The sequence below is a fragment of the Cydia fagiglandana genome, chromosome 1 (genome assembly GCF_963556715.1).
Source record: "Cydia fagiglandana chromosome 1, ilCydFagi1.1, whole genome shotgun sequence".
NCBI lineage: Eukaryota > Metazoa > Arthropoda > Insecta > Lepidoptera > Tortricidae > Cydia > Cydia fagiglandana.
Genome location: NC_085932.1, coordinates 12,367,919 through 12,394,371, shown reverse-complemented (window position 1 = coordinate 12,394,371; position 26,453 = coordinate 12,367,919). Strand labels below are relative to the sequence as shown.

At 38.3% G+C, this 26,453-nt stretch overlaps 1 protein-coding gene across 1 annotated transcript; it reads right to left on the bottom strand.

Moving 5' to 3' along the window:
* Positions 1 to 16: 16 nt before the first annotated feature.
* On the bottom strand, positions 17 to 25,930 carry LOC134664598 (protein argonaute-2-like). Its single transcript, XM_063521332.1, has 23 exons — positions 25,768 to 25,930; positions 22,237 to 22,262; positions 16,825 to 17,473; positions 16,027 to 16,501; positions 14,970 to 15,146; positions 14,066 to 14,154; positions 13,358 to 13,457; positions 12,924 to 13,044; positions 11,838 to 11,977; positions 11,173 to 11,342; positions 9,783 to 9,876; positions 8,700 to 8,804; positions 8,113 to 8,240; positions 6,370 to 6,487; positions 5,870 to 6,037; positions 4,098 to 4,205; positions 3,465 to 3,584; positions 3,094 to 3,183; positions 2,881 to 3,009; positions 2,603 to 2,712; positions 1,950 to 2,043; positions 1,460 to 1,662; positions 17 to 758 (listed from the first exon to the last, which is right to left on the bottom strand). Exons 2-23 carry the CDS (start codon positions 22,244 to 22,246, stop codon positions 662 to 664), a joined length of 3,495 nt encoding a protein of 1,164 aa, XP_063377402.1. The 5' UTR covers positions 22,247 to 22,262; positions 25,768 to 25,930; the 3' UTR covers positions 17 to 661.
* Between the last annotated feature and the right edge of the window lie 523 nt (positions 25,931 to 26,453).

Sequence of the window (26,453 nt, the reverse complement as noted above, 5' to 3'; positions counted from 1 at the left end):
AATAAAAAAACTGACGTATTTCATAATATAATTTAATATTCAATTTTAGCTTAAAACACAATTGTTTTTCGACCTAATTAGATCAATGACATTATAATTTCCCAATTTTTTCTTTTACTTTTAGAAACAGTTAAAAATGATAAAAGTAAAACAGTAATGCCAGAATGTGTTTTACTCAGTATTATTATAATAAACAAAACTTACTTGATAAAATATATTCACTTTCATAAAATAATCGTTAAGGACGAGATTCTTGACTCGATCCTAACACTTTCGATATTAGATGCCAAATCGCAAGGGTTAATTACTCGGTATTATAATATGAAAATATTACTGTAGAATATTGTATGCATTTTCTAAGGCTCTTTAAAAGACACTTAAATATATTGATTACATTTCGGCAAACCAGTTTAATTTTATTATATATTCAGTTTTCCCTGTAAAGGCGGATCCACTGCGGCGCACGGCTGCACAACACACGTTCTTCTCTCCTCTCCAATCCACATATGATCTTTATTATAACAATGTTGGTGAATTCTAACGTGACTCAAATTGGTGCGTACCATGCGCCGCAGTGTTGAGAAGTTCGACCTTATTCGGTCTAAAGTTTAGACCGAATAAGGTCGAACTTAAGTCCTACAGTCACATGTTCTTGTTTAGACTACACAAAGAACATGCGACTGTATGAGAGCATCTTGTCCAGCACACGCAGCCGGCGCGGCTCGCGCTCCAGGCGGGCGTTGTCGAACCTCTCGTCGCTGTAATTAAATACAAAACAATTAATAACGTGTTTACCACATTCATGCGCTCTGGCATCGGTATCAAACAAGAAGCACTATTTTTTCCTAGATTTTTGATCGAGCGTCAGCGAAAGTCTCCGTTTCAGCTTGGGAAAAAATACTTTAGTATGTCCGGATGTCTGTACAGGTCTTAATTCTCTACCGATTCTTGTGAAATTTTGTGAGCAGGTTCGATGATTATGCATTATGCATATGCTCTTGAGGTATACAGCTCACAGAGGCACTAGTGATATCCTAGTGCCTCTGTGAGCTGTATATATGCCCTATTCTTAGCCCCCCCCCCCCCCCCACATCTAGCGTCTTTCGAGCGTCGGCGTCTGTCGGCGTCTGGTCAGCGCTATGGAAAATGACGTCGGTGCGCAGTTGCGTCGACGTTGCGTCGAGCAGCGGCCATAGAATTGTAGACGCCGACGCTCGAAAGAAGCCAGATGTGGGGGGGGGGCCTTACAATCACTATTTGGTGGTAGTAATCAGGCTTTACAATAGACGTGTGAATGTAACAAGCGTACTAGTTGCAATGATCAGAAGTGTCGCAACTGTGTTTTCGAGTATTCACTGTATTTACTTACTGTATAGGTAGAGAACAAACGCAGATTCTGTATCTACGCGTTTTCCGAAGTCAAAAATACTGATAGGGTGTGAGAGTTGTGAGTACTCACAAGGTGAGCGAGCGGGCTCGCAGGCAGGCGAGGTGCGCGTAGTAGGTGGGCGTGGGGTAGGACACGGAGCGCATGCAGCGCGAGTAGAGGTGGCACAGGTAGTACGTGAGCTGTTCCACCTCGTCGTGCTTCAAGTTGCCGTCGTTGCACACGGCGTGGTAGCGCGTGGGACGCGCGGTGCCCTTGATGGCTTGGTGTGATACCTGAAGCAAGACACGAATAGTTATAGCATTGATCTTCTGTTAAATGGAAAAAGTTGACATTGATTCAAGAAATATTAGGTTAGAAATTTCTTAAATACAAGGTCTTAAATACAATTCAATTTACAATCTATCTCGTATCCGACTTAGTAAATAATACATAAAAGCGAGGATATTTAACATTTTTGTATGTGCCTAATGTATATATACATAAAAAAAATATCTCGATACCGTTTGGTAGTGCAAAATATAGAAACAGTAGTATGTCCTTGAAGTAATAAATAACTTACCAAGTAAAAGTCCAGTTCAGTGGCGTGGACAATGTGTTTGTCCACCACGGTTCCAGGCTCCACATTTTTCGGATTATTTTCACCCGTAAACAATCTGAAAAATATATCTTTATGAAACCAAGAAACAATTTAATTACTTAGCTGCGTAAATATTTATGATTACTAATAGGTATGTGTGATTCATAATGATGAAACAAAAGCATATGTTTGTGAATTAGAGACAGCCTAATGCCAAAACCAAACAGTCCGCCATGACCGTCAGTTTCAAATGTCGATTCGAGGCCAATCCCAAAGTCCATGTTTCAACAATACGCCATCGCGTAACTTGGAGCGCTGTGCGCGGTTGGTAAGATTTTTTTATGGTTGACCATGGTATGTATACTGTCTATTGATTCGTGTTATGCGCAATTAAAAATTAAGTGCTTTTACTAGATTTCGCCCCAAGCCAATCCACATTTAACTGTAGCTAAGTCGAATTGTAGGTTGCCAATTCATCGGCACGAGAATTAAAGCTCATCACGTCTAGAATATTTGCGTTGAACAGTGGACAATGCCTGGGCTATACCTAACAACGAAACACTTCGTTGGTCCGTCTGTTTGCCTCTCTATCGCTCTAATATAGCTAGGCAGATATGGAAACTTCCATTTCTGACCTGGTATGGTGCCGCTTCTGCACCAGCAGGAACAACACCTCTGGCTTGGCCGCGGGGCCGGCCATACGCTGGTACGCCTTGTGTACAGCCAGCAGCTCGCTGTTCATCACCTGAACCACAACAAAGTCATGTTTCAACATTTTGCGACAGCAAACAATTCAAGTATATTTTATATTGCTATTTTTAATTAGTTTAAGGACCTGTTCCACAGTCTAAGGAAAGTATTGGATTATATGTATGTCCCAACTAGAAAGTTTTGCAAGTCTTCATAAGTTTACCTGAGCAAATTGTCCCTCGGACACGCCGTCACGGAATACATATATTTTTGTCGGCAAGAATCCGTTGCGCTGCTTGTAAATAGTCAGATGTTCGACCATCATATCCTCGAACTCGATGATCATTTCTTTCTATAAAAGAAAAATATGTGGGGTATGGTAAAACATTCAAATTATTAATTATACTTTAAAAGTTATAAAATATAATTAAATTACCTTAGGAGTTTGAATACTCAATCCGATATTATACATGAAACACTTTGGATCGATGGACGCTGTAACCGCAGCAATGCTTGGCACCGACGTCTGAGAATTAAAAAAACGTTATTAGTACTTTTTTTAAGCTACGGCAAAATTTTGAGTTGAAGTGGTGGGTAGTGCCTTGTTCTAATTAATCGCAGCTACTAACCCAGTCTGGAGGCACCCCGTACCGTAATTATTGACAAACGCCAAAGTGGTACATTTTACAGTTCACGCACTTTTTTCGTTACTGGGCCCCTGACAAATATTATTTTTTCGCTCTTACGACATGGATATAGAGCTTATTTTAACTAAGTTGACGCCCTAGTAATGAAAAGTCTACAAACCTGGTCCGGAGATGGATGTGTAACGTCAGCGCCCACCACCATCACCTTGCCGTCTCTGAGGCAGTTGGGCAGGCTTCTGTTGTCCAGGGCTTGGTTTATACCCATCAACTTGGAATTAACCTAAACATACAGGCATATATTATTAACCAACTTAAAATATGTGGGAAAGTATCTGTATAAAAACCTTGATTTCAACAATAACCTCCTCCTCCTCCGTAAATAACCGAATGTTATCTCATTAAGCAAAATATTTATTTATTAACTAGGTATTATTATCTGAGGTATGAACCGGAAAATTTTCTTACATCGCGTGGCTAGGTTCATTCAAGTTCGATTCACGATAGACAATCTGATCAGTTTATAACAGCTGCAAAATACACAAATAACGCTTCTGATTTGGAAGCAAATCTGCTTCCAATAGATTAATTAATCTACCGGATATTATTATGTTGCGGGAAACAGGGGAACAATAAGCGATGACGGCGGGCCTTGACATAAACTTTTGATCTAATTTTTATTTGGAGAATGTAACTGTGACTGACGCACTTAACTGGCATAATGTCAACTAACGAGGCCTCTAGCTAGTCTAGCTCTTAGCCAAGTTTGAGTTTAAGCTTTCATTAGACAGCTTACCTTTAGCAGGATATTGCGCGCGGTCTGTGGATTCATGCGTTTGGAGGCCGTCTGCTCCTTTATGCACTGGGTCAGGATGCCAACGTCGCGCTCCGCCATTTGCTTCACCTATGGAGTACATAGCAAAATAACCTTTTGGGCGCCAATAGCAGTGGCCTATCCCACAAAACTTACAATTACAATTTTACAAGTGTCAAGTTACAAGTTTGTAATAATACAAATGTGCGTACCACAATAACAAATTTGTAGTGGAAAATTCTTACAAATATGTAAATTGTATCACAAGTCTACAATTTGTTGTATCACAAAACTTTACATACGCTACATAGCTTTTCCGGAAAATGTACAAATTTGTAGCTGACAATTGTTTTGTGCTACATTAAATTGTAGTAATAATTATACATATATGTAGAATTGTACCTACAATTTAACAATTCTCTAAGCGTGTGTCGCACCCTCTTGCTACAATTGCTACTATACGAATACTAGTAATTGCAGTAGTATCTTTATCATTTTTAGCTATTCCAACCCTTTTTATATATACCTACCACGAAATATTTAGTTCAAGTAGCAGTGATAGTGATCCTAGGTGTCATGAATTTCATATATACCTACATACATATATAATCCCAATTTTACTTAGCTTTAAATTTAATTTACGACATACTCATATATACTGGACAAAAAAATGCATATACTCAAATTGAGCTTATCTTCGTACGCCTTTTCCAATTTTGCCACATAGTGTCCCTTAAGTATTTCCAATCTTTCTCCATTATTCCTAAATCATTTAAATTTTGCGCTTTTTCCTTCCATTTGTTTTACATAGTGTGCGTCAATTTATCACTAAATTTACTAAAGTTTTTGTTTTCATTTATGAGGTTTATAATATAATGGTCAGTTTAGCTTGCAAATCCATTATAATGTCAGTTAGTATGTAAATGCTCGTAGATATATCAAGATCACTATATAAATATAATTGATGTAATTCTTGCGTATTGCGTATAAAGTGAAACTACCTTCAACATTAAAGAAGCAAAATAAATTATTACATAATTATTTGTAGTTGTAACATTACAATTTTTCGCTCGTATATTTACAAATCAACAATTCTACAATTATGTAGCTGTCGTGACATACCTTTATTCTTTGTGATACGCTTTAGCAAAAATTACATATTTGTATACTGCAGACTTGTAATAAATACATATTTGTAATTATTGTGGTACATTTTTTTGTTTACAATTCAACAATTTTGTCGAATTGTACACTTGTAAAGTTTTGTGGGATAGGGCACAGGTGTATCCGAAGTGTGAGGAGCGGCAAACTGTAGATTGCCTTTATGGATTTGTACCATCAATGCTTTATATTTATTTAATTTTATGAATGTCAATAATGTGTTTGAGCCGCTGATACCACAGCAAAAACGTTATTATTATTACACATTTTTGTTTCCACATAGCATTAACATCAAACTTTTTTATTTAAATTTTCAGATCAATCATATACCAGAAAAGATTTTTTACAAGAATTCATTACAGGCAAACAAAGGCTCGCCTGACAGACACTAGACAAGACACATTTTTTTCTACATTGGGGCATAAAGAAAAGTTAATACAAAACAAAAAATAAAGCGGGAGCCTTTACTACCACAAAATAACCACAAATTATAACGAATATCCTTTACTAAACTGTGGAATCTTTTATGTATTATTTATAAAATCATGTTTTATGATAATCAAGGAGTCAAGTATTAAGCATAATCCACATACCCTATGGTAGTAGTCGCGTCCCCTGGTGGGCACAATAATGAACAGGAACTTGACATGCTCTTCCAAGCACTTGAATAACGTATTGCGTAGCTCTTGCATTCTCAGATTGAAGCACTTGACCGACGGTTCCGTCACGGCCATGCCCATCTGACGCCCGCAATTCATCATCTGAAATATGTATAACATACATGATGCACATTCCATTAAATTAAATTAATGTAATTTCGTATAGATTAGTTCAATATAGTTTATCTTGGAATTTATTTATTTATTTAAATATCATCTAAATTATTGACAGGGTCACCATGTAAGCGTTATGAGAAAACGAGTAAAACAACGATAAGGGGATTCATATTAAAATCTCTCTGTATAGGATTTATGGTCTGACTCTACGAATTTTTCTTAGGTTTACACGTCTATTATTAATAACTTTTCGGTTCGAATTGACTACTCAAAAACTTTCAACCAAAGAATGTAAAAACTTATAATTATGTACATACCAAGGAGATGATATTGGCGGGGTCTAACTGGGACCTTTGGTCAGGCTCTATCATTATGAAGCCCCAGTTTTGTAGAGCCTCAGGCTTCAGCAGCCGGTTGGCTTGCCACGAACCATTCCTAGAAAACAATATTCCGTGAAAATTGGTATTCAAACGACGGATATATGTATACTGCGTCAAGCAAATCTTGTCTGTAGCAAACGGCGGCAAATTTGAAAAATCGCGGGTTAGCAACACTGTGTTCGAATAATTCGAAAATCGCGTGTCATCTGTGTTTTATCTGTGGAATGTGGAACGTGAATGACAGCCATCATCTTTGTTTACATTCTGAATCGATTCTATTTCCAGAGATATTTCTGCTGTGTCGCCATTAAATACCAATATATTAAATAAAATTGTGCTTAATCAACGATGAGGTGCCTACAATGCCTACAGTTCCAAGATATAAATCTAATAAAATATTAAAATCCAATAGGACATCTACCTGCTGAAGCAATGATTTTATTCATTACATTCTTGTTTAACGGCATATTCCACTTCTAATTTTATTTTGAGATCTTTAAATTCACCACACACCGCTTTTAAATTGTCCGTCCATACCATTTAAATGCCATTTAATAACAATTTCAAACATTTTCAATAGAGAATCCACGAGTGACAATTTGAATTGACGTACGTAACAGGGCGCGCTCAGCGGAAAAAAAAGTTTTGGTTCGATGTACATTGTACATTGCTGCTTTTCTTAGCGCAATACTACTCTTTGAGTGTTGCCCTACTTTAGTTTGCTTTACATTGCTACTGACAAGATTTGCTTGACCCACTTTATAAACACAACACAATATATATTGAGTAAAATTAGTTTTATAAAAGACGTACGTATATTTAATTATTTTAACGGATTGAAATCCCCTTATCTCAATTAACGTTATATTGTCGTCGTGACCCTTTCCGTCGTAAGACCAGTTTTTTTTTTTTGATATGTTATATTGTTAATTAACACATTCATTTCCAACCAGGCAAACGAGACATCCGCGCCAGGCCACAACAATTTCGTCACATAAAGCTCTAGTACCACGATCCTGACTATCGGGTCGTCCGGCCTGGGAACGAAATCATAAAATATCCGATGGTCGGGTTTTCAGCACTGAATGTGTTAAACAACATATTTTGCAATGATTTCGCAAAAAATCTGTCTTTTAATTAAATTAAATTAAAATTAAAATCCAGCCTTCTGCCTTAACAAACCAACGAAGGCCTACTAAAAGTGTACTTTACTAAACTTGTAGTAATAAATAGAGATGCAGCGGATATCCGGTTACTTACCGGTATCCGGCCTATCCGGCCATTATTTTACTATCCGGCCGGATACCGGATAGTGACCTACCTACTATCCGGCCGGATACCGGATAGTAACTTTGCTTGATTTCGGAGTAAACAAATTGGATTTAAGAAACAGACACGGTCATAATCGTACTTGTTTATTAATTTAAAACAATTTAATCATTCCACTGACTTGCACGCACACTCATTTCGAACCTAGAAACGCGCGAACGTTTATTAGGAAACAGGTCAAACCTGCAGAATGCACACCTGAAAAACCGAAATGTAGGTATAGTTCCGCTGGCCGAATATTCGGCGGCCGGATACCGGATATTCGGCCGATGGTCAGGCCAAATATCCGGTATCCGGTATCCGGCCAGACAACTATCCGTTGCATCTCTAGTAATAAATAAGCATAAGTACCTAGGCTCGACGCTGCCACCGCCTATCTCCAGCCTCGGCGGAGCCAGGACTTTCGCGTCAACCGGGAAAAACTTATCGGAAATCTCCAAACCAAACTGTTTGAAATCCTTGTTGCGCGAATAGTCCATCTGAAAAATAAAAACTTTACATGCACATAGGTCTTTTTGTATTCGATATTATTTTAATAACGATAAACGCAGAAGACATAACATGTCGCACATGCCCTACAACTGCAATAATTTGTATGAAATAAGTAATAGTAAATGTCTATTGTCAGATCGTATTCATTCCAATCCTTTAAGCAGTTTAAGAATAAAAATCGTGATTGAGCAAAAACACCCAAAGTTTCACATCGATACTATCATTAGTAGGATTATAACATAACCTTAGACTTAGCACGAGAGCGCCGCCACAATATCACGCCCGTAGACTACTCGTCTTTTTCTAACTGTATTAATGAGAAAGGGTCGGGTAGTCTATCTCTCGCACGAAATACTATCGCGCCGCTCTTATCCTAATATGTAGTTATTTTTATAGTATTGGTTGGTTACACTAGTATCAATGGTCCTAATTGTCTAAATACTCACATCTTTGATGACCTCCTCGATCTTCCGCTTGCGCTCGTCAGGGGGCGTGGCGGCCTGGCGCACCATCGTCGACAGCTGGATCTCGTTCAGCTGCCTGTTGCGGGCCTGTACCAACAAGTTTAATATCACACGCATCTGACAACTTACTTATAATCGTTTGTCTTTATCTTTCATTTTGACTTATGTAATTGTAAGAAAGGAATAAAACATAATTTAACTAAATCAGGTCGGTAAGGTTTTATAAATAGGGGGGTATATTTTTATGTCAACTTTGCAATGATCTGGTCATAATGGTCTTAAAATTGAACGGATTATTCCACACAGGTAAAAACAGTACGGTATTTATAATATCTAATTTTAATAACTCTCAGTTTTATAGTGTTTGGTACATCGTTTGCCAAATTAAAACGGCAGATAGCTTGAGTCATTTGCTATCTTCTCATGCCTAGAAAAATAAAATTGGCCATGGTTTTTTTTTACTACTACGCAAGTAAAAATTTGAAATTTACGAAAAACTGTCATAGAAGTGAAAACAATTGTTTGCAACAAATAAAAAAATTGTAGGCCTGAAAGATAGCAAATGACTCAACATATCTGCCGTTTTAATTTGGCAAACGATGTACCAAACACCCTGTATATTTAAAATTATGCCAAACACAGACCAGACCCATGGCAGAAAAACATAATTGAAGGCTTAATGTATGATATACATAAACACAGTACAAGCTCACGATAGCTGACCTGTGACTGTGACCACTGGAAGAAGAAGTAATAAACATCAGAAGCGCTTCGGAAGTGTAGCGTTCAAACATTAAGGGCCACTTGCACCAACCTACTAACCCGGGGTTAACCCGTTAAACCATTAACCCATTACCATTGCCAAGTGACATATTGTACTGGTAACCATGGTAACTCCAGGTTTAACCGGTTAACCCCGGCGTAGTGTGATGGTGCAAGTGGCGCATAGGAACGTAAGTGTTTTACTCATGCGTGTAGTTGACATCTACGGGATCAACTCTAGGATGTCTGATGCTATTTCGCATGTCACCCAAAATTTTATTCCTAAAAATAAACATTACTTACCTGTCCATACGCAACTTCCAAGAGCTCCATGGGGTAGTTTATATTTTTATCCCTCGGGCCAACCCAAACGCAGTTTAAATTGGGATAGCGCAACCTGAAGGGATACGCATAAAGGTTAATCTTCAATATCAAAAGAGTTCTTATAGCACACATTTAACATTTCCTTCTAAACTTGTCTAAATACCATAATACGGTACACCTTACCTAACATTACCACCTATAAAAAACATACTACAACCATCAATTTAATAGTATGGCTTCTTCCAAATTTTCCGCCATTTCGTCTAAAAACAAGTAGTTTTTAGTGCTCCGTACAAAACTTTGTTCACGGAACACTTATGGGATCACTTCGGCCTTGTTTTTTTTTAAAATATAAAACTACAAATTTATTAAAAATTGAACAAAGACCTTTAGGCATGAAGTCCGCCATTTGTATTTTATTTGTTATATTGTGCAATTACGTTTAAAATAAATATGTAATAAACTTTACTACTACTACTTTAAACTTTTTTTCTTCTTTTTTTTTTTGTTTTGTTTAAATTATTTCCTATAAAATTTTATGTTCGTTTTGTTGTTGTTGCCTCCCAAAGAAGGTAAAGCCTGACCAGTAATATATGATCGTTGCCACGAGGGCGCTGTTATTCTCTTGTATAGGGTGACAATTCAGTATAGTATGAAAAAAGCGGCCAAGTGCGAGTTGGACTCGCGTTTCTATGGTTCCGTAAATAAGTCCGACTCACGCTTGACTGCACATTTCTAATAGGTTTTCCTGTCATCTATAGGTAAAGAACTATATTGTGTATTTTTTTTTTAATTTTAGACCCAGTAGTTTCGGAGATAAAGAGAATGGGAATGGTAATTTTTTGGCTATTTTCTTAAATAACTTCGATCCTATGTATTTTAAAATTACAAAAAAAAATCTTTGGGTCACTAATTTACATATAAGTACCAAATTTTAACTTAATTGGTCCCGTAGTTTCCGCGGAAATAGGCTGTGTGACAGACGGACAGACAGACAGACGCACGAGTGATCCTATAAGGCAGCCATTTTCAAAGTGTGTTCCGCGGAACCCTAGGGTTCCACAAAGCCTCTGTTGGGGGTTCCGCGAAAATATATTTGTAATAATAAGAAAAAAAACAGCTCTTCTATAGGTACGAGTATATCTGGTCCACAGTGAAGAACGAAATTTATTATTTGGGGTCCCGTCAAATATTTCGCTTGCCGAAAGGGTTTCGTCACCAAAAAAGTTTGAGAACCGCTGCTAGAAGGGTTCCGTTTTTTCCTTTTGAGGTATGGAATCCTTAAAATGAGTTCCAGTGAAATTCCGCAACATGGCGCGTGATCATATATCAGGTCAGGCTTTATGCATTGAAGGGTTAACCGAGTGACCTGTATCCCTTCACGTTGGCGAAGTACTCGGCGACGGTGACGTTCTTGGTCTTGCCGCCACCGATGTCCATGGGGAAGGTCAGCTTGTTGGGCGAGTCCGTCAGCCCGTTGGCGATGAACTCGCGCTTCTGCCCGCCGGCCGACGTGTCCCCGCCGATGTACGCCACCACCTGCATCAATTGTCAATTTATCAGTCAGTAAGAACCAGGAAAACTATACTCATCCTTTTCTTTTGGGTGCTAGTACTAGTGTAAGACAAAGATATTAAAATTCTCTCTGTCTATGATTGAAATGAGACAGTTCTTTAATAAACTATACATACATAGTACGGGTAACAATACTGGATGAAGGTACGCTACGGTACGTACGATGAAGGTAGGTAATTAATGTAATTATATTATAGAAAAATTCGACCCGCATTACCATTGCCGACAGTTTTTTTGCCAGCTATCATTGGTGCAGGGAAAATTCATAACTTACAAGGACAAATTTAATCGTGAAGTCAAATATTAATAATATTATACGTAAACATAATAAAATAAACCTACAAATATATGGTTCAATACTACTACTACTTATATAATATACAAAAGATAAATAAACTAATACCTACTATGTATATGCATATACAAGATGGAGTAGCTTTAAAATCCTTGAATGTTAACCTTGAGTCCTTTAACAAAGGCCTGGAAGGAGTCCACGCTTCTGCTTCGCTGGTTTTCCACTTTTTCGTTAGTGCTCAGCCTGAAATCGTTGGTCAGCGCCTGCACAAGGGGCTGCGCTCGAGGGAAGCCTTTGTGAGCCACTGTCAACAAAAATGGGGATTTAACTCCGAAACGTCGTTCGCAGGTTTGCGAACCATAATTAATTTTCTATATATTTAAGTATTTTGTATATTATATCGGGTGTGGCCGGTAATAGGATCTCATTGCTCCACGTACACACTATGTTTTTAGGGTTCCGTACCCAAAGGGTAAAACCGGGAGGGACCCTATTACTAAGACTTCGCTGTCCGTCCGTCCGTCTGTCACCTGGCTGTATCTCACGAACCGTGATAGCTAGACGGTTGAAATTTTCACAGATGATGTATTTCTGTTGCCGCTATAACAACAAATACTAAAAACAGAATAAAATAAAGATTTAAATGGGGCTCCCATACAACAAACGTGATTTTTGACCAAAGTTAAGCAACGTCGGGAGTGGTCAGTACTTGGATGGGTGACCGTTTTTTTTTTGCTTTTTTTTTTTGCATTATGGTACGGAACCCTTCGTGCGCGAGTCCGACTCGCACTTGCCCGGTTTTTTGGTTACAGTACATGCAACGGTTACGGTTACGGCTCGCTAATGAGTATCCGGCTATAAGCGGCGAAGGAAGCAACACTGTTAAACCCATAAGAACTTGATTTGTGATAGTGTCCCGCATTTAATAGAGTAGTTCCATGGAAAAGTCCGATAATTAGATAATGTATTGGTCCGTCCAATATTAAAAATGTTCAGGTATAATCATCATCATCATCATCATAGGCCTTTTCGTCTATTGCAGAGGATTTATGATGTAACAACGGAGAAATGCCGATTTTTGTGGCTGAATAGACCGATACGAGACCGATATGGTCTACCACAAGTCTGACAAGTTTGTATGCGCAAACCGGTACTGAGACACCTTGTCGTTGTTTTTGCCTCTTGTCAGCGAGTGCGGCGAACCAGGTCAGAAATATAACAAATGGTAGAAGAGATGTGTTATAACGCACCATCGACATTGATGAAGGGGCGCGTAGTGAAGATTGCAGACTGAAACATTCCCGTCCACATCTCCAGGCCGTCCCCGAGGTCGATCGGACGCGCCGGCCGCTTGAAGAACTGCCGACCCGCCTAAACATAACACTAAGTAAAAGAAAATATTTCTCATATATGTAGAATACATTCATTTTAACCTTTGGTATATGCATGGCACAGACAAGACATGCTCCAGACTGAGCATAGTAGCGCTACCCCCTCTGCCACAAATATATAGCTTCCTTCACTCCCTAGAATTGTGTCAAAATTTTGTTTTTTTAATGCCCTGAATGCCAGCCGTTTAAGCCAAATCTCATAGAAAAAGGGGCAAGTTATAATGGCGCCATCTATGCAAACCTTAAACAGTTGCCAACCCCATCGAAAATTAGAATGTTAGTTTCACAATTACCTTTATGTAAGACTCCAATGTGCCCTGTCGTAATATTACGTCGATACACTGAATAGCTTCAGTGGGCGGGTTCAATGAGCTGCCCCCGCTCTTCATGTACCTGATAGAAAATAAAATATAACTGTGTTTTTCACATATACCTATACAACACATTTTAAACAAAGTGTTAGTAGGTAGTACCTAAACCTCCTACAAATGAAAAATCCAAAATTTGCCACTGAAATTTAAACGTATAACGCAGGGAATAGAGTTGATTTTGTTTTGTTTGAAAATTGAACGAAACAAAACAATTGCAACTCTATTCCTATTTTAATATGGTTTAATTTTCATCGAAATGATTAAGTACTATATTTAGGACCTTGGGCCTTCGGAGGTTAACTGGCCCCGTAGCCAAGATGCCAATCGCTTACGCTCCGTAGCGATCGAAAAGCAACTGTCACTGTCGCGCTAATATGGAAGATTGATAGAGAGACATAATGCTTTTCGATGTCGAGGCGATAGCGACTGTAACCTTGGCTAGGCCTGCTGATTAGGCATTAAGATAATCTGTCGACGCACCTATTTAAGATCAAATCAAGCTATTGGAATAATCTAATGGTTGTTAAAGACAAAATATTTTTTTTAAATGGGCCACATAAGTCTTGTTGGATACAAAAAACAATGAAAGATTAATAATTTTGAAGTGGTACTTATTCGACGAAGACTTACGTTATTATAGTACTGAGATCCACAATTCCAGTAAATTTGAAAGATACTTCAACAGCCATCTTCTTTCCGTTTCCATCGATATATTCCTCCTGAAAGCATAATGTGATGTTACATTGACTAAAATTAGATCCAGCTAAGCTTAGTTAACCGATTCGTTGAGTGTTCCATTGTCGAAAACTTTTGACTGTGGCGCGGAACAATAACTTCATGACACGGCAGCCATGCCATGCGCCATTGAAAATGATGACACTCCTCCCGTGTCATACACCACACGTAAAAAACATTGATGACACGGCAGGCGTGACATCAGAGCCCAGAATCGGTTAAATTAAAAGTTTCATCATATTCAATATAGACCAAGTCCAACAAGTTCAAATACACATCTTTTTGCATCTTGTTACCTTAAAACAAATGGGTTACAAGCCACATTTTTTCAATAGATAGAGTAGTTGACTTGAAAATAATACCTACAATATGTTGTTGAATGTTGCGAAATGCGCTGGTGGCATAGCGGTAGGAGCGGGCGACTTTCATTCCGGAGGTCGCGGGTTGGAAACCCTGGCTCGTACCAATGAGTTTTTCGGAACTTATTGTACGAAATATCATTTGATATTTACTAGCCGCTTTTCGGTGAAGGAAAACATCGTGAGGAAACCGGACTAATCCCAATAAGGTCTAGTTTACCCTCTGGGTTGGAAGGTCAGTCGCTTTCGTAAAAACTAGTGCCTACGCCAATTATCGGGATTAGTTACCAAGCGGACCCCAGGCTCCCTTGAGCCGTGGCAAAAGCCGGGACAAGCGAGGAAGATGATGATGAAATTGTTGAATGTTGAACGGAATTGTTTGTTATTAATCAATGAAGCACTTGTTTTTAAAATAACTCATAATGTTTAGTTTCACTCACGTTTATAGCATAACGGTCTGTGTCGGATACATTCGGCAAGGGCTTCAGGCAATAGCAATTTTTCATCTGATCAAATGCAATCAGTTCCCTGGGGAAATATTTTTTCTTTATCGCTACAAATACGGGAGAAATCATTTTCTTGGGTTTGTCCGGTTTGTAAGTAACGTCGTAGCGATGCTGAAATATAAAATAAAATGTCACCAAAAACAATAGGGATATTGCCTGTATTTAATAATTATAAATTATTTCACATCATGCACGAAATAAAGCACCAGATAATTATTTCAAAAACGTGGACAGCAGTTATTTTTTTACACATTTTCTAAGTAATAAATCGGATAGAACTAAAAACCGGGCAAGTGCGAGTCGGACTCGCGCACGAAAGGTTCCGTACCATAAAGCAAAAAAAAACGGAAAAAAATGCAAAAAGAAAACGGTCACCCATCCAAGTACTGACCACGCCCGACGTTGCTTAACTTTGGTCAAAAATCACGTTTACTGTATGGGAGCCCCACTTAAATATTTATTTTATTCTGTTTTTAGTATTTGTTGTTATAGCGGCAACAGAAATACATCATCTGTGAAAATTTCAACTAGCTAGCTATCACGGTTCGTGAGATACAGCCTGGTGACAGACAGACGGACGGACGTACGGACGGACGGACGGACGGACAGCGAAGTCTTAGTAATAGGGTCCCGTTTTACCCTTTGGGTACGGAACCCTAAAAAGTGACTTGACTACGAACTCACTTTGCAGTTTTCATATAAATTTCATAGTGGTTCACTCAATATGACAATTCGAAAAAAGAAAGTAATTTAACTAGTTGAAAAATTAGTTTATGCAAAATTACCTGAAGTTTTCATTAGGTTAGTATTGATATTCCACCTGTCCAATTTTTGGTCTAATGTGCATCGCGTCTCACTCTGTCACTAAGCAAAATGTGAGACGCAAATACACATTGAACAAAGAAATTAGACAGGTGGGATACCACCTTTAGTATAAACGTGAGAAAATACAAAAAAAAAGTTTGTTCTTAACATATTACCGAAAACTTACTATTTTAAGCGGCGATATCTTCATTTCCAAATAATTAGTCAACACCCTAACAGGCCTGCAGGGAACGGAGTTTCCTTCGATCCTCAAAGGTATTTTGTATCGGCACACGGTTTTAGAGGCCGATCCGGGCCTATCTCCTTGTGGGCCAGGCGCCGCAGGGGGCGAGGTCTGACGCGCCGCCTGCGGTTGCTGAGGCGGCACCTGCTGTTGCGACGGCGGTCTGGCCTGACCAAAGCCTGGTGGGCCTGGTTGTTGTACATATCCTGGTGGGCCCGGTTGTTGTACATATCCTGGCGGGCCCGGTTGTTGCACATATCCGGGTGGCCCAGGCTGCGCCAGCCCTGGCGGCCCCGGAGGCCCAGGTTGGCGAGCGTAGCCTGGTGGGACGCCCGGCGCGCCAGGCCAGCCAGCCGGTGGGCCGGCTTGTGGTAAACCTCTAGGTGGACCAGAAGGCATCCCGCGGCCTCCTCCGCGCCTATAAACATTTAACATACTTAATACAAACAATTACTACAAACAGCAATCAAGTATGGGGACTTCTAAACAATCTCCACACAACCTAAGCAAAACCAAAGAGAATTTGAAATAGACTAAGGGCCCCCCCACATCTGGCGTCTTTCGAGCGTCGGCGTATGTCGGCATCGGTCCAGCGCTATGGAAAATGACGTCGCTGCGCAGTTGCGTCGACGCCGCGTCGACGTTGCGTCGACGTAGGCCATAGAATTGTAGACGCCGACGCTCGAAAGACGCCAGATGTGGGGGGGGGGGGCCTAATACTGTCAAAAATTAAATTCTCACCCAGCCCATGGTGCTTGTGCCTGTGCTTGTGCTGGGGGCCATGGCTGACTTGGTGCACCAGCAGCAGCTTGCCTTGGTGGTGCAGGTCCAAGTGCCGCAGCTTGCCCTGGTGGTGCAGCCCCGAACACAGGAGCTTGCCCTACTGCTGCAGGACCAAACGCAGCAGCTTGTTTTGGCAATGCAGGTGCTACAGCAGCAGCTTGCGCAGCTGGCGCCGGTGTACCAGCAGCAACTGCTCCTGCTGGTACAGCTGCCTCCTGTGAGGCTAATGACGGCTTCTTCTTTCTAGGTTTTTTCTTGCTCTTGCTTTCCATGCCCAATCCAAGTCCACCTTCCTCTTCCTTCTCCTCACTCTTTGCTTTCTCTTCCTCAACTGGCTTTACTGGCTCTGGTACTGGCTTAGGCGCCTCAGGTTCTGGCTCTGATTTAGGGGATGTCACAGGCACAGAGCGAGGTTTAGACCCCTCCAGGGGTGCTGCTTTAGCAGCCTTCTTTGCCTTTCTCTTGGCAGCAGCAGATGTCAAACCAGTGGCCTCCTCTTCCACCTGAGCCTCAGACTGTGATGTAGAAGGTGCATCACTAAGAGACAAAGAACTCATAGAGGGCACCTCTGGCTCTTCATCTTTACCTTTGCCTCCTTTCTTTTTCCCTATAAAAATAAAAACTCACTAAATCAAAAAAAACCGGCCAAGTGCGAGTCGGACTCGCGTTCCAAGGGTTCCGTATATTATACAATTTTTAACAATCAGTGCCGGATTAAGATATTTTGATGCCCTAAGCATTTCTAGGTGCCCCCTCTCCCTAGGGTCATCAAGATTACATTGATTTTTTTGGTAAATTGAGAGAAGTTCATTGCCGCATTACAGCTGAGAATGGAAATCAGTCACACGTTATCACGAAAATTGACAGTGCCGCAGCAGTAATGTTGCAACAGAGTACCTAATGCTGTTGCAGTCGCCACCCGAATGTCACCTTTATCATAGCTTAGAAACGCGAGCGAAGCGAGCGCGGAAATTTTTCGATATAAAAACGCAATATGATAGATAGTTGTAGGTACATATTTACTTTTAGTATGGAAATCAGTCACATCATTTTATCACGGAAGTTGACAGTACTGCAGCAGTAACGTTCCAACAGAGTAATGTTGCTGCAGTCGCCACCCGAATGTTACCTTTATCATACCTTATAAAATTATTGAAAACGCGAGCAAAGCGAGCGCGAAAATTTTTCGATATAAAAACGCAATTTTACTTTTAGTCCCAACCAGGCGCGAATCCAGGATTTCATACAGAGAAGGGATGGGACAGTTTTCTATCAGCCTAGCTTCGCATAGGGCTCGATATTTAAGGGTCTCAGCGAGGTTGTTTTCATGCATAAAATATGCAAGAAAGCAGAGCTTGGAATTGAATTGGCGAAGTGTGAGAAAGGCAGTAGGCCCAGCTGCGAAAGAGGAAAGCTTGGATTTGGATCCACGCCCAAGTGTAATTAAGGCAGAAGATCAACTTTGCCGTAAGGGCAGAAGGCCTCGCATAAGACCTAACGCCGAACCGCAAAAGAGTGGGTTGAAACCAAATCGACTCTTCTACTGCTACCGATTGTTTCCCAAAGAATTACGCGCCATTATTTTTGCAAATTAGCTTTTGGACAGCTAAACTTTAAGCTAGCTCTCAATTTGTAATTTTTTTTTAAACATTATTTTAATTTGACCTTACAATTACTCGTAAGTAGGTAAGACCGTTAAATATTTAAAATGATTATCTTATCAGAAAATTATCACCAATTACTCTAAGAAAACTACTACTCTAAGTAATCCGGCACTGTTAACAATTGGCCCAGTTAAATTAACGGTTTCACCTCGGAATGAGAGATAATAAGCTGAAAACTCGTATACACCTTCGTTATGACATTTTAAAGGTTCTCTTAAAAGTCGACGCATATATCGTGTGCGCGTCGGAAGTTATTCCAGGTCAAAGGTCATAAAAATTGGTTATTCGCGGATATCAAGTTTTCTATAGCTCCAATATTGTTTACATGTAGGTAAGAATTGTAGGGCATAAAATTTGCGACGAGTTAAATATAAAACGTTTTTTCATGCCATTAGCCATTTTCAAGATATACGGCATAGAAGGCGCAGCGGCACGGGAAACGCACTATGACGCAAGGCAAGCTGGTAATCTGTGTGAATAATACGTTCTATAATGTTTTTTAATCGTTAAAATGACACTTATGGATCATATATAGATTTTAAAACAAAAGTGGCCCCTCCTGTGGACAATAGCTAACAGCTTGTGTGTATGTATGTAATGATTTTATGACATAGTTTAATACTAGTGGCTCTGTGAGCTGTAGACCTCGCGAGCAGAGCTTAAAACTAAGTAAATTAAATAAAAAAATAAAATAAAAAACAACAATTGATATGAAATTTAAGTGTAAAAAAATACAAAAAGTTATATCCCAGCATATATTTAATTACTGGGGATCGAACCCAGACCTTCCGTGCAAACAAAAATAGCGAACGTTTGCAAAATACACCATGATAGTTCTTACATGAGGTGACGATTTAGCTACTCATTCTCAAGTAAAAACTAAATATCTTAATACCTCCAAAACCAGCGAAATAAAATTTCTGAATTTTTGTCCATTTAATCTGTAAACATGTTTAAAAAAGAATACACTCTTATGATACCGATACGACTATTTGTATAAGCGCGAGCTATCACAACTTTTCCAATTTGAAAAATTTTCAAAAAATGGCTCGACAAATTTTTTTTATCGGTTTATAGAATTCGGTTACAAAATTTCACGAGAATCGGTTAAGAATTGCGACCTGTACAGGAGAACATCCGGATATACAAAACTAAATATCTTAATACCTCCAAAACCAGCGAAGTAAAATTTCTGAATTTTTGGCCATTTAATCTGTAAACATGTCTCAAAAATAATACACTCTTATGATACCGATACGACTATTTGTATAAGCGCGACCTATCACAACTTTTTCATTTTGAAAAATTTTCAAAAAATGGCTCGACAATAAAATTTTATCGGTTCATAGAATTCGGTTACAAAATTTCACGAGAATCGGTTAAGAATTGCGATCTGTAGAGGAGAACATCCGGACATACAAAAGCAAAACGCCCCAGTCAAAACGTAGACCTTCGCTTCGCTTCGGTCAAAAAAAGGGTACCCCTTTATTGAGGTTTAATCAGAAAATTAAGCTTTATAGCCTTTAACTTAAGGTAGTTCTACAGGAAAGAGGTAGATTTTAAGTACTAATAATACAAGAAAATGCATGTTTTCACATGCTTTTATTCAACTCCCGAAATCTCTATCTGTAGTTATAATAGCGAGTTGAAGTAGTTTTCAGTTCATTTTTATTCATTTTCTTTGTTAGAAAGTACATTGTTTTTGTTCCATAAATAGATTCCCCATCCATAATTTATCCGGAAATGATATATGACATGCCCTAATCTAATATGTATAGCTTTAGAGAAATGATGCTTCAATTGAAGCGCGGCAGCGTCGAACTTAACCCCCCCTCCCCCCACTAAATGTGCCGTGGCTCTCGATAGCTCCCGGTCAGAATCTACTCAAGACCAGCTAAAAATCAACTGTGCAAAGTTTCAGCGCATAGTCACCAAAATGCAAGGTGTAATTCACTATCAAACCAACTTATACTACGTATGTCTGATCACTGCGCTTTCTGTGGTATATCTTGAAAACGGCTAATCTCATGAAAAAATGTTCGATACTTAACGTGTCACAAATTTTATGTTCCACAATTCTTCCATACATGTAAACAGCGGTGGAGCTATAGAAATCTTGATATTGGCGAAAAACCGATTTTCATGACCTTTGACCTTGAATAACTTGTGACGCGCACACGATATATGCGTCGACTTTTAAGAGAACCTTTAAAATGTCATAACGAAGGTGTATCCGAGTTTCCAGCTTATTATCTCTCATTCCGAGGTTGACCCCCTTTTTAGGCTTAAGATGACTGGCCTAAATGTATTTTTTATGTGAAACGTGAGTGAAATCTCTTTAAAAAATCCGTAGGGGTCGGATCAAAAACTGTAATTAAGTCCGACTCACACTTGACTGTACATTTCTAATAGGTTTTCCTGTCATCTAGCTATAGGTATAGACCTTTTTTATGTATTTTTTTCAAAATGTTAGACCTAGTAGTTTCGGAGATAAGGGGGGGGGGGGGAATGGTCATTTTTTGCCTATTTTCTTGAATAACTTCTAAACTGTTTATTCGAAAATTATAAAAATATATTTGAGATCCTTACAATAAGCTCTTTCATTTGATATGTAACATGATATAGTTTGATAAATTTAATTTTTATTTTTTTCATTTACCCCCCAAAAGTGGCCCCATGTTTAAAATTAATTTGTTTACGTTACATGTCCGTATTCGGGTCACAAACTTACATATGTGTACCAAATTCCAACTTGATTGGTCCAGTAGTTCCGGAGAAAATCGGCTGTGACAGACGGACAGACAGACAGACAGACGCACGAGTGATCCTATAAGGGTTCCGTTTTTTCCTTTTGAGGTACGGAACCCTAAAAAGACTCAAATATGAATATCCCTATTTATACATTTTCGTTGTAACAATAAGAGGGTTCGCCCACCGAGGGTTCCGTACAAATTTAACTTATTTTAATTTTTTTAATTTATAGGTAGATTGCATATTTGTTCCAGGGGGCCGATTTTTGAAATTCGATCACTCGATTTCGTCACTCGAAAATCGGTGGAAAACGGCGAAATGCTAATTTTTGAAATACAAGCGATTGAAAATTGGAATCTAGTGGTATTGACTACTCGATTTCAATTCTATTAGTAGCATTTAAACGCCTAGTAGTGGAGATATCATTTAACGAAATACACGAAATCGAGTGGTCGAATTTCAAAAATCGGGCCCCTGTACTTGTAGTGTAAGACAATATATTACTTATCAAAGGACCCCGGACCTTAAGTATGGAAAATGTGGGTACAGTTAAATATCTTAAATTTTTTATATGTTATAGATTTCAGAGTCCTGAACAAAAGTCTCCCGGGTGCTACCACTGTTTCCGAGTCCCTTTTAGAGTTTCCACTGATTTTGTACTAAATAACAACCCAACTATTTATTTAAACAATTGACATTAGATTGAACCCATATTAGGCTACATTGCGATAAGCTGGCCATTTAAAGAAAGATAAAATGACTGCAAAGTCAACTAAAGAACACACAGACAACAAAGTGATCCTATAAGAATTCCGGTTTTTCCTTTTGAGGTACAGAATCCTAAAAATAGATAAATCTACCTATATGATTTAGCCGGAATCCCCATTATAACCACCAAGATTGCCAATACTTTTATTTTAAAGTGAAATAATTTAAATTGATAGTTTCTACTCACCTTTAGCCATTGTTTAGGCCTTATTTCTGAAAATGAGAAAAGGTAATAAGTAGTATGATTATATTCTTACATAAAACTATCTAAGGATTAAGTACTACATAAAGTTCCAATCAAACCGCACTATCAATATTACAAATCATTGATATAAGTGTTGGAAAAAGTATATAAAAAAAAATATCTACTGTAAGGAACCCTAGTTTCGCCGCGCGGGCTAAACTTTGGCCTAGTAAAATAAATAAATAATAATTTTATCAAAAAATACTGATTAATTGAATTCACCTTAAAAAGAGCTGTATAAAAACAATTAAAAAAATTGCACTGCACACAATAAAGTGCAACATTGATAGCAGAATTGGTTCTAATAAAATGCCTGTTTTATGTTCATACTCATATCATGCAACTGTATAAACATAGGATTGCATCACTACAAGATGCACTTACGAGAAATCAATAAAACTTGCTGGGAAATATTACAGTATTCTCAATTGAAAAGGATTTATTCCAACAACTTGGCCTTCTATGCCAAAAAACGGGCTAAGTATCAGTGGCGGCGCGTCAAACATATCCATAGGCAAGCCGGGGCTAATTTGGCTTACATATTTCCTTTACAACTCCACTCAAACGTCCAAAAACAGGCAAGCCGGTGGGAATCGGCTTTTATGGACGCGCCGCAACTGCTAAGTATAGCACAAACTAGGACACGACGTACTAAAGGCTTATTAAATATATTTGGTCTCCGAAGACTCTTTGTAGAAAAGTCAGGAAACGAATGTTACCCTTAACAGCAATTTTCTATTCCAAATAATAATTATCAGGGCACCATTAGCAAAATATATAAATAAAACATGTAAAATATTGAATATTTTTGGTGATACATGTAAGAAGACCTGTAGCTAATTATAAAAATATCCATTCTTATTAAATTTGGTATTTAAATTTTTATAATTGAGCTAAGGAGCCCTACATTGCCAAATTAAATGTAATGTTTACAAACAATAAGAAATATTTGTTGACCAGCCATTGTGTGGATTATTTACATAATAAATAGCATCATAGTAGAATAAAATACCACGGAGATAATTTGCAGCAGACATTTTGTCAAAAATAACTTGACAATTCACACGGAAATCAAATGAAATTAAAGTAAAAATTGAGACAGAGCTAATATAGCTTAAGCTCATGTGGATTATTTTAAGCCGTGCCTACAAATAAAAAATAAATGTATGGCATAACTTTACCATAATAATAACAGAACGAAAGTTTTACTCTGACCGATACTTGTTTAATACTGACTGACGCAATAGTTTTGTAATTTCTATTCTTTCTGCGTTTTATCCTCAGCTGTACATACATACCTTGGTTCAATAGTTATTTATTACACTGTGTACAAGATATGCAAGAGACAAATTCCAAAACAATAATGACGATTTTAATGAGTTATGCGACGATTACAATATTATCGGTTCAACAATGGTTCAACAATAATCCACGGAATCCACCTCTCCACCATCTCTCCACAATCCATAGATATATAATATACAGAGATGACGTCCAAACGAGCTGTCACTGGGACCCACTTTTGTTTAGAGTACGATTAACAATGTGGAAACACCTTGCTATAGCCATGTCGATAAAATCATATCGATAAACTATCAACATTTCTTGCAATATTAATAATTTTACTTCAAAGGATTAACGATACCTAAAATGAACAAAAATCCTTTTATTCTTTATTGTGGTTATCAGATCACAATTTTATCGTCACGCCCAGTGGCGGATTTGCCCTAAGGCACAGTAGGCTCGGGCCTAGGGCGGCAAGATATTTAGGGGCGGCAAATTGTAGGACCCGGGTATGTCCTTAAACTACGTCCAAGACCACCAGTGGACGGGCAGCAGCGTCCTTCAAATTCGGTGTACTCGACTGCGATCGCCAACCCGCCTGCCAAGCGTGGCGATTATGGCATTCACCCCCCATCCGGTACGTATGGAGGTCCTATGTTCAACAGTGGACGTCTTATGGCTGAGATGATGATGATGATGAAATTGTTACAAAAAATTCGCTGATGGTAACAAGAAATAACTCAAAATGTAGTCAATATTATGGGTGCAGCCTTGAAAGGGGCGGCTACAGGGCCTGGGGCCTAGGACGGCAAAGACTGCAAATCCGCCACTGGTCACGCCCCAACAAGGAACCAAGGGAAAGTTCAGATATTTAATTAAAATACATAAATACCTACTAAAATAGGTGTTCCGCAATAATTGAATTATTTTATTATAGTATAATATATTCATTATCCATTAGCATTTCAATTATGTTTATGTATAACGAAGATATTGAAGCTTCAATTAATCGCTATTTCGTTCCGCTGTGTAGCGTTTATCGATTTATAACATGATTAAAATCGACTTTTCACATCCCTAAAAGAGCACACATGATTAAAATCGACTTTTCACATCCCTAAAAGAGCACACAATATACGTTAAACGCACACATGCACAACACAGCGTTGGGGCCTTACCAAGGCCCAAACGTTTTCTGGTCACTTTGACGGCGCAGCAACTAGTATCACTTCCCTCTCCTCGCTCTTTTAAAAATGCCATTTGTCAAAAAAGGACAACCATACTGTTGACAAGGTGAACTTCAAATCAAGTGTTGCCTTTTTTTGATGCGCCCAGGCTGTGTATGTGTGCGTAAAAACGTGTATGTTTGCTCTTTTAGAGATGTGAAAAGTCGATTTTAATCGTGTTATATATCGATAAACGCTACACAGCGGAACGAAATAGCTATTAATTGATGCTTCTATATCTTCGTTAAACATAAACATAAATGAAATGCTAATGAATAATAAATATATTAGAATATAATAAAATAATTCAATTATTGCGGAACACATATTTTAGTAGGTATTTATGTATTTTAATTAAATATCTGAACTTTCCCTTGGTTCCCTTCTGGGGCGTGACGATAAAATTGTGATCTATAACCATAATAAAGAATAAAAGCGTTTTTGTTCATTTTAGGTATCGTTAAACCTTTGAAGTAAAATTAAAATTGCAAGAAATGTCGATAGTTTATCGATATGACTTTATCGACATGTCTAAAGCAAGGTGGGCCACATTGTTAATCGTACACTAAACAAAAGTGGCAACAGTGACAGCTCGCTGAGAAGGTATCTCTATATATTATAAATCTATGGGCCTTACTGGCCTATAATATAGCAGCAACACCGAGCCTAACGTTTGTCACTGTCAATTTGACATTTGCTTCAGCTTTGACATCGCTCCGTCCTCTCCCTCACTCTTTTGAAGGTTTTTTCATTCTTTCAGTCCCTGCTACCGAGATTGAAAATTAATTTTAGATCGGGGGGCTTGTATTTTATTTGTGTTAATATATAAACTAGTACAAAACACCTAACGTATACTTATTATCTTACAAACGGTATCGCGATTTTCGAAGGTGAAACCAAAACAAGTTTGCGGTGAAGAAAACTTGTGCGACGACCGTGGGTGTTACCGAAACCTAGATCTTACTTCTCTCCTGTTTTACCTGGGTCGATTTTTAGAGATAAGAACTTTTAATTTAAACTAACTGGATAAAACTCGGGTTTGAGAAGTTCTGGAAAGTGAAATACACGAGAAATCTTACATAATGTGCAAGTTATAATATACATAGCAACGCTCTTCAATATTTTATGATAGGTAAGTACACTATCTAAGCGTATCTTTAACAAGACTATTATTACAAACCGGAGGTAAGTCATTAACAACCTTGATTCTTCAGATTTATTGACAACAACATCTGTTTTATTATTAATAGGTTTGTTATTGTAAGTTTTTATTTCTTATTGGAATCTATTTAGTTTATCACTATAGCTTTTACACTTTATAATATTACAGTTCTAAAGGATATTTTAAGTAATGTGATACTTTAATGTATTAAAAAGGATGAATTAATAAATTTTAAATTACTCCACCTTATAAAACAAAGTCCCCCCACCGCATCTGTCTCGCGATAAACTCAAAAACTACCGAACGGATTTCCATGCGGTTTTCACCTATCTATAGAGAGATTCTTGAGGAAAGTCTGTGTATAATTTGTTAATCTGTGCGAAGCTGGGGCATATTGCTTAGTTATTAATAAAAAAATATTGAGTACAATATTACACTAATCATTTATCTCTATGAAGTCTATGTTCACTCCCAGAGGCAAATAATGA

Coding starts and splice junctions, on each gene's coding strand:
- LOC134664598 (XM_063521332.1), bottom strand. Junction 4,206..5,869: donor GACGCGACTACTACCATAGG/GTATGTGGATTA, acceptor TGTACTCCATAG/GTGAAGCAAATGGCGGAGCG. Junction 1,663..1,949: donor CTGAACTGGACTTTTACTTG/GTAAGTTATTTA, acceptor GTCTTGCTTCAG/GTATCACACCAAGCCATCAA.